Source organism: Gopherus flavomarginatus, chromosome 4, assembly GCF_025201925.1.
Source record: "Gopherus flavomarginatus isolate rGopFla2 chromosome 4, rGopFla2.mat.asm, whole genome shotgun sequence".
NCBI lineage: Eukaryota > Metazoa > Chordata > Testudines > Testudinidae > Gopherus > Gopherus flavomarginatus.
In genome coordinates, this window is record NC_066620.1 from 149,459,137 (window position 1) to 149,471,378 (window position 12,242).

General features: G+C 47.7%; 1 protein-coding gene and 1 long non-coding RNA gene across 2 annotated transcripts; one reads left to right on the plus strand and one right to left on the minus strand.

Annotated features, from left to right (window-relative positions):
- Positions 1-563: 563 nt before the first annotated feature.
- LOC127049082 (uncharacterized) lies at positions 564-1,020 on the minus strand. Its single transcript, XR_007773877.1, has 2 exons — positions 844-1,020; positions 564-745 (listed from the first exon to the last, which is right to left on the minus strand). It is a non-coding gene; the product is annotated as an uncharacterized LOC127049082 (long non-coding RNA).
- A 3,009-nt stretch (positions 1,021-4,029) lies between these two features.
- On the plus strand, positions 4,030-6,695 carry LOC127049054 (zinc finger and SCAN domain-containing protein 29-like). The gene is made up of 2 exons (XM_050949324.1): positions 4,030-4,681; positions 6,069-6,695. The coding sequence occupies exons 1-2, from the start codon at positions 4,159-4,161 to the stop codon at positions 6,617-6,619; spliced, it is 1,074 nt and encodes a 357-aa protein (XP_050805281.1). The 5' UTR covers positions 4,030-4,158; the 3' UTR covers positions 6,620-6,695.
- The last annotated feature ends 5,547 nt before the right edge of the window (positions 6,696-12,242 follow it).

The following is a 12,242-nucleotide window of genomic DNA, read 5'->3' on the forward strand; positions in this document are numbered from 1 at the left end:
ATAGACTCTAAGCGCCTGTTCTCTAAGGCCTTGGCTACACTCCACTTTACAGCGCTGCAACTGGGGTGTGAAAAAACACCCCCCGAGCGCTGCAAGATACAGCGCTGTAAAGCGTCAGTGTAATCAGGGCAGCAGCGCTGGGAGCGCGGCTCCCAGCGCTGCACGCTACACCCATAAGGGATGTGGTTTACATGCAGCGCTGGGAGAGCTCTCTCCCAGCGCTGCCGCTCTGACTACACTCACACTTCAAAGCGCTGCCGCGGCAGCGCTCCCACGGCAGCGCTCCCGCAGCGCTGCCGGGGCAGCACTTTGAAATTCCAAATGTAGCCATACCCTAAGTGAAACTTTGTAGTGCTCAGTTGGTCAATTGACTCAGCGCGGGAGCTGTCAATTGACTCTGTAAGCTGCTAAATTGGGTAATTGACTCAGCGCGCAAGCCGTCAATTAACCCTATGCCTCAGGCAAAACTGTATAATTACTACAAATAGAGACCCCCCCACCTCTGTAAATTCATTTTTATCTAAAGATAAAAAGTGTATTTGAATGAGTGCCTAATTTAACACCCCAAAAGATAAAGAGTGTATGTGAATGAGTGCCTAGTTTAAATGATGAATGAATGGTTAGGGAGTTACCAGCCTGAAAAATTCAGTGTCGGCCGAAGAAGGTGTCAAGTGGAATCAACCAGATGACCCCCGGAGGGCGAACTGGAATCCACCCCAAGCACCTACAGAATGGAGCCAGCCACCTGCTGATTGATCAAGCAACAGCAGAATGAACAGAATGGAGCCAGCCACCTGCTGATTGATCAAGCAACAGCAGAATGAACAGAATGGAGCCAGCCACCTGCTGATTGATCAAGCAACAGCAGAATGAAACAACTCCCATAAACTAACATAGGGAAAAATCCCTATAAAACTGGACTCTAAAGACTGAGGACTTTGAGTCTATGGTTCTGCTGCCAGCCTCCAGGAGCATCAGGTGCACCTGACCCGGACTCGGCTCCACTCTTGTGTACAGGGTACCTGGCCAGTATTCTGTCACGAGCAACTTTAGGCTGGTAACTATAATATCGATATAGAACCTGTATGAATGATTGTGTGAATGGATACATATATATATATATAAGTAATCATAGGAATAAGTAGCCAAACAACATTGTTTGCTATTATCTTTTATTTTATTATGGTATTGACAATAAATGTGACAAATGTCTTATCCCCTTTAATAAGATCCTGCTGGTTTTTACTAGTCTAATAGTATTGGTATAACAAGGGCTGGGGCCAGGAGCGGAGCTGGGTGGTGCTCCCTCCCTGCCTCCCATGTGGGCTGGCTTGGGCCTCAGCCATGGCCCCTTGAACATTCCTCCACAGCCCCCTAGGGGGTGTGCTCCACAGTTTGGGGATCTCTGCCCTACATGCTTTATCTCTGGGTGATCTCATCTGTAAATACAAATTCAATTATTATCTCTATGCTGATGATCACAGATCTACCTCTCTGCTCCAGACTGGTCTCCCTCTGTCCAAACTAAAATCTCAGCCTGTCTGACATCTCCCTGTGGATGTCTAGCTGACAGCTCAAGCTCAACATGGGTAAAAACGGAGCTCTTATATCTTTTCTCCCACCCTAGAAATCCTCTGTCTCCTTCCTTAATCATTGTGGCCAAACCATCCTGCCCATCACTTAGGTCCAAAACCTGGATGTTATTTTCAGCTCAGACCTCTCTCTAGGTCCTCACATCCAGGGTATGTCTAACTCTTCCATATTCTTTCTGCATAACATCTCGGAGATATAGCTTTTCTGATCCATTCACAGGGCTAAAACTCTCACACAGGCTCCCATAATCTTGTACCTTGATTACTGAAAAATCCTCTTCTCTGGCCTTGACAAACCTTGCTCATATCCACTCATAATGCTGCTGCAAACATCATTCTCCTACCCCAGTGCTTTGACCAAGTCACCCCTCTCTTTGCATCCCTTTACTAGCTCTCCCTTCTCTATTGCATCAAACTGAGGCTACTTTACTTCACTTTCAACGCCATTCACAACTTACCCCAACCCCCTTAGCTATTATCTTCCACTCCTTTTTAAGATGTTGACTCCCACATTTGATCAGCCCATGATGCCAGCCTCCATCACCCATTTATTACATCTTCAAACAAGCACCTTTGTGCTTTCTTCCTTGCTGCCCCTCACGCTTGAGAGTGGCTCCCCATAAACATCAACAAAGCTACCTCATTATCCTCCTTCAAATCCCTCCTTAAAAAACTCTCCTTTGCCATGATGCCCACAAAAACATGGAGAGCAGTTAGACTGCTGGTGTGCTGAGTCCACTGCCTCTCATACTGACCAGTATTGTCTTTTTATTTTTTTAACTGTTTCCCTGTTGGTCTGTCTATCTCCATCAATTGTCTTATACATAGATTGTAAGCTCTCTGGAGCAGGAACTGGATTATTTTGGCAGTGTAGTCCCACGACTAGGGCTCCTAGGTGCTACCGTAATACAAATAATTAATAAATAATAATTTAAGACATGTTCAGGCAGGCCACTGTAGATGGAGAGTTGAAGCATTGCTGTGGACACTGGTTGTCTACTCCAGAGCTATACTCTGATTAGCCTTTTGGGCCTTTCAGTGATTCCACAGCCAGAACCATCTCCTAGCAATGCACCTAGTAGCCACTGAAGAGTTATGTAAATTCACTTTGCCTAACTTTCAGCAAGAGGGTCCCCCATTCCCCATTGTGCCTCACAACCACCCTCATTAGGGTCACTTTGCATCACAACGAAGAGCAGACAGACAACCCATTGTGTACACAACACTTCACTTCCCCCAATTGGTTTGATGCTCCCACTACACAGAAGTTGCCCATCCTCTTAGAAGCTCTACATCTCTAGGAACTATGGTTTTCTTACAGAAGCATGTAGAGGATTTCCAGGACCTTGCAAGAAGTAGATTCCCCCCAACACACACATTTTTGCTATGGGTTAGACAACTTGGTGGAGAATAGAGACCAGCTGCTGGTCTCTGCTAGGAACCCTTTACTACTGCTGGTGGAGCTGCACCAATGGTGGGAAGTCTGAGGAATTTTAAGTCTAGGCTAGACACAGCCAAAAGCTGAGATAGGGTGGGTGAGATAATTGAACCAACTTCTGCTGGTGAGAGAAACAAGCTTTCGAGCATACACAGCTCATTCGGAAGAAGAGCCCTATGTAAGCTCAAAAGCTTGTCTCTCTCACCAACAGAAGCTGGCCCAATAAAAATACATGTTACCTCACCCACCTTGTCTCTGTAATATCTTGGAACCAACAGGGTTACAATAACACTGCATACAGCCAAAAGCTGTTGATATTTAAAAACTTTCCCAGGAATGACTGTCACGCCAGGATCTGCATTCCTAAGCTCTTGTTTCACTTCTAAGGTAATTGAACCTCTTGTCATGATTTACTGTTAGTAGAATACACTTAAAGAAAACCTTCCACCACCCAAGATAAGTACCATTAACCTCATAATGTACACCCTGTTGTAGCTTAATGGTGTAATGATTCAAAGGAGCCCTGGCACAGAGTCCCCACTGCCCTCAAGCACCCCTTACAGGCTATTTCCTGAGTCAATTAAGGCAGTTAAAGTTTTATTGCCTATTTTTATTGCTTTGAAGTTATTTAAGATGCACCCACCCATCATGCTAAGTGCACGTACACTGTTTGTTTGCATCATATCAATAGGACTAATTTCTCCAATTAAAACTCCTTCCAACACGCCCAAATTAAGGCCTTGGCTACACTACAGAGTTGCAACGCTGGTGAGGGGGTTACAGCGCTGCAACTTAGAATGTGTACACACTTGCACAGCACGGCCAGCGCTGCAACTCCCTGGTTGCAGCGCTGGCTGTACACTCGGTCGAGCTTCGGGTGTAGAGGATCCAGCGCTGGTGATCCAGCGCTGGTCAGCAAGTGTAGACACCCACCAGCGTTTTTATTGACCTCCGTGGCATAAGCAGGTATCCCAGCATACTTTGGCAGCCTGTCTGGTAATCATGCAAACTCCACTGCCCTGGGCTCACCTGACCCCTCCTTTAAATGCCCCGGGAATTTTAAAAATCCCCTTCCTGTTTGCTCAGCCAGGTGTGGAGTGCAATTAGTCAATCAATCAATCAGCGACCATGCCTCCACGCACCAAACGAGCCCCAGCATGGACCAATGCAGAGCTGCAGGACCTCATAAGTGTTTGGGGAGAGGAGGCTGTGCAAGCACAGCTGCGCTCCAGAAGGAGAAATTATGATACCTATGGGCAGATGTCGCAGTCCTTGATGAGAAGGGGCCATGAACGGGACTCGTTGCAGTGCAGGGTCAAAATAAAAGAGCTGAGGAGTGCTTACTGCAAAGCCCGTGAGGGAAATCGCCGCTCAGGAGCTGCCCCCACAACCTGCCGTTTTTACCAGGAGCTGGATGCCATACTTGGGTGTGACCCCACTGCCAATCCTAGGAGCACGATGGAGAGTTCAGAGCAGGGAGAAGTGGGGGAGGTTGTAGAGGACGGCGACAGTGAGGCTACTGGCGTGGAGGGAGACACCCCGGAGTCCCAGTACACATGCAGCCAGGAGCTCTTCTCAAGCCAGGAGGAGGCTAGCCAGTCGCAGCAGCAGGAAGTTGATGGTGAGGAAGAAACTGAGGATCGTGCTCGGGGTAAGTAGATTTTTATGTTTTGGGAGAGGAAGGTTTTGGTTATGGCTGCCTGCATGCATGCCTAAACGTGGAATAGCCCATTGATTTGCTCTATCACATCTCTGTAATCTGCCTCGGTAATCTCTTGAAAAGTTGCAGCAAGAGCGTTTGCAATTTGCTTTCTCAAGTTGATCGGGAGAGCCACCGTGGTCCTTGTCCCAGTCAGGCTAACTCGTCCGATCCACTGTGTAGCGAGGGGTGGGGGGACCATGGCTGCACACAGGCAAGCTGCATAGGGGCCAGGGCAGTATCCACATTGCTGTAGAAGACCCTCCCTCTCTTACCAGGTAACACGCAGCAGTGATATGTCTGGCAGTAGGAAACCCTGTTGAGAATTTAGGGATACTTGAGTGCAGGGCGCCAGGTTCGCGTTTCCCCAGCCCATTGCGCTCTGTTGTTAACCACCCCCCTCCCAGCACGTAGCCAGCCACGCGGTGTGCTCCGGTGTTATGCACCCCCCTCCAAGCAGGCATCCAGCACCGCGGTGCACTCCGGTGTTCCCCACCCCCCTCCCAGCACGTAGCCAGCCACGCGGTGTGCTTCGGTGTTATGCACCCCCCTCCAAGCAGGCATCCAGCACCGAGGTGCGCTCCGGTGTTCCCCACCCCCCCTTCCAACAAGGCATCCAGCACCGCAGTGCGCTCCGGTGTTATGCACCCCCCTCCAAGCAGGCATCCAGCACCGCAGTGCGCTCCGGTGTTTTGCACCCCCCTCCAAGCAGGCATCCAGCACCGCGGTGCGCTCCGGTGTTCCCCACCCCTGCTCCAAGCAGGCATCCAGCACCGCGGTGCGCTCCGGTGTTCCCCACCCCCCCTCCAAGCAGGCATCCAGCACCGAGGTGCGCTCCAGTGTTCCCCACCCCCCCTCCAAGCAGGCATCCAGCACCGAGGTGCGCTCTGGTGTTCCCCAACCCCCCTCCCAGCACGTAGCCAGCCACGCGGTATGCTCCGGTGTTATGCACCCCCCTCCAAGCAGGCATCCAGCACCGTGGTGCTTCCCCCCCCCCTCACCAGCAGGACGGCGTGAACGCGGACCAAAGCCCAACCCCCCCCACACAAGCAGCTCACCACCTTCCTGTTCACTACTGTCCCCTGTTCAGGACACCAGCTACCTCCTGTACCCATTGCAGATAAACCCCAGTGACCCATTGGTCAATTCCCACTCCCAAGGGGAAATCGGGGGAAAACCACTCACCCCATTGCTCACCATGACTTAGTTTCCCTGCCCTCTCTGTGTTATGTGAGGTATGTGAGAAGGATGCTACCAAAAGTCTAAAAAGTCCTTCACTGTGTGATAATAAACAATGTAGCCTCTGTGTATTACATGGTTCTATCTCTCTTTTTTCTAGTGACCTTCACTAATGCAGCCGGATCACCGGCCTCACGTAGATTGCAGAACTTGAGACGAAATCCCAGAAAATCAAAAGAGGAATTGATCAAATCAGTTATGAGTCACTACAACAGAGAAAGTAGGAAGACACAGGAATGGAGAGAGAAAATGTATGAATGGAGACAGAGTGTACATGAATGGAGGCAAACAGAAAGCAGGAGAAAGGAATTGTCTGCCAAAAAAGCCACAAAGCAGATGATAAGCCTCCTGGCTCGCCAAACTGAGTCTTTCGAGTCTCTCGTAGCCATGCAGACAAATATGTACCGTTGTAACCCACAGCCCTCCCAAAGCCCTCTTTCTTGTTCCCCAGTATTTCCACAAAACAACTTTCTCCAGCAGCCAGTTTCTTATTACCCCCAGCTGCCCCCAACACCTGTACGATCACCTACCAGCCCTGATAACTATAATTCTTACCCTGTTCACTCCACCCCCATTATCCTGCAGCATAGTAATCCTGAAGTGCAGCAGACATTGAATAGTGATCAAAATAGGACATATTCAAACCTGTGAATGTACAGTCCACCACCCCAACCCCCTTGCCTTTTATGTACTGTATGTTGAATAAAGGATTTTTTTTTCTTTTTCACTACGTTATATTATTGCTGAAAGTGGTAAATATTGTACACAAAGGTACAGCAAAGCACATCAAATGCATCAAACGTTACTGTTGGCTCTCAGCATCAAATTGCTCCCTTAAAGCATCCCTAATCCTTGAAGCCCTTTCCTGGGCCTCCCTATTAGCCCTGCTTTCTGGCTGAGCAAACTCATCCTCTAGGCGTCGAACCTCAGAGGTCCATTCCTCACTGAATCTTTCACCCTTCCCTTCACAAATATTATGGAGGGTACAGCACGCGGATGTAACAGCGGAGATGCTGCTTTCCCCCAAATCTAGCTTCCCATAAAGACAGCGCCAGTGGGCTTTCAAATGGCCAAAAGCACACTCCACAGTCATTCTGCATTGGCTCAGCCTGTAGTTGAACCGGTCCTTGCTCCTGTCAAGCTTCCCTGTATATGGTTTCATGAGCCATGGCATTAAGGGGTAAGCGGGGTCTCCAAGGATTACAGTGTGCATTTCGACGTCCCCTACTGTGATCTTGCGGTCTGGGAAAAAAGTCCCGGCCCTCAGCCTCCTGAACAGGGAACTGTTCCTAAAGATGCGTGCATCGTGCACCTTTCCAGGCCATCCTGAGTGAATGTCAGTGAAACGCCCACGGTGATCCACAAGCGCTTGCAGAACCACGGAGAAATACCCCTTGCGATTAACGTACTCTGATGCCAGGTGGGGTGGTGACAGAATAGGAATATGCGTCCCATCTATTGCCCCTCCACAGTTAGGGAAACCCATTTCTGCAAAGCCATCCACAATGTCCTGCACGTTCCCAAGAGTCACAGTTCTTCTTAGCAGGGTGCGATTAATGGCTGTGCAAACTTGCATCAGCACCATTCCAACGGTAGACTTTCCCACTCCAAACTGGTTCACCACCGATCTGAAGCAGTCTGGAGTTGCCAGCTTCCAGATTGCAATAGCCACCCGCTTCTCCACTGGTAGGGCAGCTCTCAATCTCGTGTCCCTGCGCAGGGTAGGGGCGAGCTCAGCACACAGTGCCATGAAAGTGGCTTTTCTCATCCGAAAGTTCTGCAGCCACTGCTCGTCATCCCAGGATTGCAGGACGATGTGATCCCACCACTGAGTGCTGGTTTCCCGAGCCCAAACGCGCCGTTCCATGGAGCTGAGCACGTCTGTTACTGCCACGAGCAATTTAGTGTCTTCACCGTCAGGCGATTCAACATCATCGTCTAACTCCTCACTGTCACTGTCACTCTCACTTAGCAGCTGAAGGAATAGCTCCACTGCCATGCATGATGTGCTGGCAACATTCATCAGCAAGGTCGTCAGCAACTCAGGCTCCATTTATAACAAAAATCGCAGAAATAGCGCTGTAGAATCACAATGCCGCCAAACTGCTCGCAATGTGTAGCAAAGCACCACGGGGCGTTGGAACAGGAAGCGGAAAGACCCTCACACTTCCTTCCCCTTCCCACAAGCCACAGCGCCAAAATGGGATGAGGTGCTCTGTGGGATAGCTGCCCACAATGCACCACTCCCAACAGCGCTGCAAGTGCTGTAAATGTGGCCACACTGCAGCGCTGGTTGCTGTAAGTGTGGCCACTCTGCAGCGCTGGCCCTACACAGCTGTACTAACACAGCTGTAACTACCAGCGCTGCAAAACTGTAAGTGTAGCCATACCCTAAGACTCTCCTCTCTCATCCATTCCCACCCACTCAACATCCCCACCCTGATTAGTTTTGCACTAGGACTGAATGGTGGCATATTTGAGCAGTGATGAGCCAAATGGAAAGTGAATTCCAGAGTCAAAGATCCTTCTCTGGAAAGGGCTGACCTCCATCCTCTCTTCTTTAATCGCAGATAGCATTAACTCCAGTGACTGCTGATCCCAGTTGCTTAGTTATCTGTTATCTTCATATCTGTTATTTAAAATGCCATAGGTGTACATGGACTATCATTATTCTGAGGCCTTCCCTTGAGATACACCCAGCAAGGCTAGTCACACCTAACAATGGACAACACATGTAGAAGGATAAGACTTCAGCTCCCATTAGCAGAAGGCTTCACTATAATTAAGCTTGGCAGAATTAGATTTTTATTTTTTTCTATTCTCAAGGGATGAGACTGATCTTTATTTGTAAGCAGTTTTTATTTTAATCCATTTAAATTTTCACAGTTGTGCAAAATTATGACGACAGTGAGATGCTGAGGGTTTGTCTATCTTTAAAATGCTACAGCCGCAAAGCCGCAGTACTGCAGCTGCGCCACTGTAGCACATCGGCATAGACATTACCTACACTGACAAGACGGGTTCTCCTGTCAGTGTAGGCCAGGGATCGGCAACCTTTAGCCAGCCTGGAAGGCTGGACCAGTTTGTTTACCTGCCACATTCAAAGGTGCGGCCAATTGCGGTGCCCACTGGCCACAGTTCGCCATTCCAGGCCAATGGGGGCAGTGGGAAGCGCAGCCAGAACATCCTTCAGCCTGTGCCGCTTCCTGCAGCCCCCATTGACCTAGAGCGGCGAACCACAGCCAGTGGGCACCGCAATCGGCCGAACCTGCAGACGTGGCAGGTAAACAAACCAGCCCGGCCCGCCACAGTGCTTACCCTGGTGAGCCACATACCAAAGGTTGCCGATCCTTGGTGTAGGCAGTCCACCTTCCTGCGACATGGTAGCTAAATGAGCAGAATTCTTCCATCAGTCTAGCACTGTCTGTTCCAGGGGTTAGATCAGCTTAACTACATTGCTCAGGGTGTGTGGATTTTTCACACCCCTGAGCAACTTCGCTCAGTCAACATAGCTCTTTAGTGTAGACCAGGCCTCAGATTCAAAAAGCTAAAGCTTTATAGCCATTGAACCAAATTTGTCAACATCACACGCCAAAATGTACAAATATCCTTAAATCACATGCTAATTATTCCTCAGGCAGCATGCTAATTATTCCTCAAGCAGCATGTTTCTTACTTTGCCTATCTGTACATTTGAATTATTATCAACGGAAATATTTTTTGTCAGTTTGTACGTGTATGGTGGAATCAACATTTATTGATATAAAGCTAATCTGTCCAAGCCTAACTATAACAAACCCACACTTGTCTACTTTTCCCTCAGTTCATGCAATTTAAAAAATAAAGTTTTTCCCAGGTCAACCAACAGCTCTGTTTTATTTTCTAGGATTTCTAGCCTGAAATATTGTACAATTGTGCTTTTCAGAGACACACACGTACAGTTTGATAAACAGAAGAAGTTTGCTCTCTAGTGGCTGAATTTTTTAAATGGCTCTGGGAATAACATAGTCTATTTTAGAGAGAAAAGATTTTAGTCAAAATTATATTTCATTCCTTAGCTTTTGTGCATACAAACCCAAATATTTGCTCCTAGCTGCTATTTTATGTCAAAGAACCAACCGCCTGTGATCAGTATCAGAGCTGAGGACAGGCAACATATGTGGTTTTAAAGATACAGTCCGATGGATTTTCTGTGGGTTTTCAAAAGGATTTTCAAAAGGAGGTCATTTTGGACTTCAAAAGGTTCCAATTGAGAAGGGGATTAATTTGGACATGGGGAGGTTCGTGATAAGGGAGGGGGGATTAACTGGTGTTGGGAGTTAACTGCATGAGCCAACTGACAGGTGCCAAGGTAGATCACAGGGGCCTAAGCTCTCACTTTGTGATTCTTCTACATATTCTCACATGGCCTGAGAATATGTGTAAGGTCAGCTTTGTATTAGAACATTGGAACCAGCTCCTGAAACAATTTTCACAATTGTAGGTCTTAATTTTTAAGATTTTTCTTTAAAATATACATTTTTTCTTTGCTTTTTTCTTAGGTTCCAGGCACCAACCACCAGGTACCTCTGTGTACCAGCCTTTGCCACTAATATCACTTGTCTGTTATTATGATTCATTATTTATATTCCAATAGCACTTAGCAGACCCAACAAGACAGACAAAGGCTTTGAGGGGAAATAGTCCCAGAGAGGTGGAGTGATTTGTCCCAGGTCACACAGCAGGTTGGTGACAGAGCTGGAAACAAAGCCCAGGTGTCCCAAGTCCCACATCCCTGCCCTCTCTGGACGATGATGCCTCTCAAATCTAGTCAGTCAGTCTCAAGGTCTGAAGGAGGATTCTCTGTCAGCCAAATAACTGTTCGGGATTTGTACTGAAAGGGATTGGGGCCTGATTCCTCTCTGCCCAGTTCAGCCATTTAACTTAAACAAAGCGAGTGCAAGCGATGCTGAGCTGGCAGCATGTTATGCTCATTTTGCCCAGGCATGTTCATCTAAACAGGGCGTAAAGGAATCAAACCAAGTGGAGTTACATCAGTGTGAGAGGAAAACCAGACACAGAGTCCAATATCCTCCCCACTCCTCCTGCCACCCAGCCACTAGGGCTCTCCTTTTTCTAATTAGAAAGAACAACACTAAATCCCCAGACTGTTACAGGGCCCTTGTATCAAGACTAACTGAGCTGTTAAGACGTGTTGCGTTCATGGGCAGCACCTCCAGATTAAAGATGAGGTCAACTGTGGCCAGACTTCTACCACTCTTGTTTTATTGCTTTTGGTTAGAGCATGTCTTGTGAGTTGAGCTGAAAACCAAGCCATTAGTGTGAGAGGGTTAGCCAAGGAGCAGAAAAGAATCAGACAAGTTAGTATTAACAATTACTGAGAAAGAACAAACTCCCAAACACGTCCAATGTCATGGGTTTTCCCACTTTTTTTTAATGGGAAAGCCTGCAAGTTTTTCTTATTCTTTATCAGCCAGCTGGAGAATGGAACAAGATACCTGAGAGACAGCAAAGTCTCCAAGGCCCACCCACTCCCATGGTCTAGTCCCACAAATAATTGCCATTCCGCAACAAGCGTCTTTATAAATAAACGGTTGTATTAGTTAAATCCTTGTGCACTAAAGTGAGGCAGAATGGCACTGATAGAGGGGTCCAGCCAGCACGCACTGATATCAATGAGTGCTTTGGCATTTATCTAAGACAGGGTAGGAATAGAGCAAGCAGGAGCATTAAATAATAATCTTTGAGTCAAAATCTGCTCTCATGCTAGTAGAAAGAACAGGAGTACTTGTGGCACCTTAGAGACTAACAAATTTATTTGAGCATAAGCTTTTGTGGGCTACAGCCCACTTCTTCGGATGCATAGAATGGAACACACAGTAAGAAGATATTTATACATACAGAGAACATGAAAAGGTGGAAGTACCCATACCAACTGTAAGAGGCTAATAATTTAAGAGAAGCTATTATCAGCAGCAGAGAAAAACTTTTGAAGTGATAATCAACATGGCCATGTTCTCGGTATGTATAAATACCTTCTTAGTGTGTGTCATGTCATAAACCTAGTCCCAGATTTGGACCTTAGCGTCCAAAATATGGGGGTTAGTATGAAAACCTCCAAGCTTAGTTACCAGCTTGGACCTGGTAAAGCTGCCACCACCCAAAAAATTAGAGTGTTTTGGGGCACTCTGGTCCCCACAAAAACCTTCCCTGGGGACCCCAAGACCCAAATCCCTTGAGTCTCACAACAAAAGGAAATAAACCTTTTCCCTTC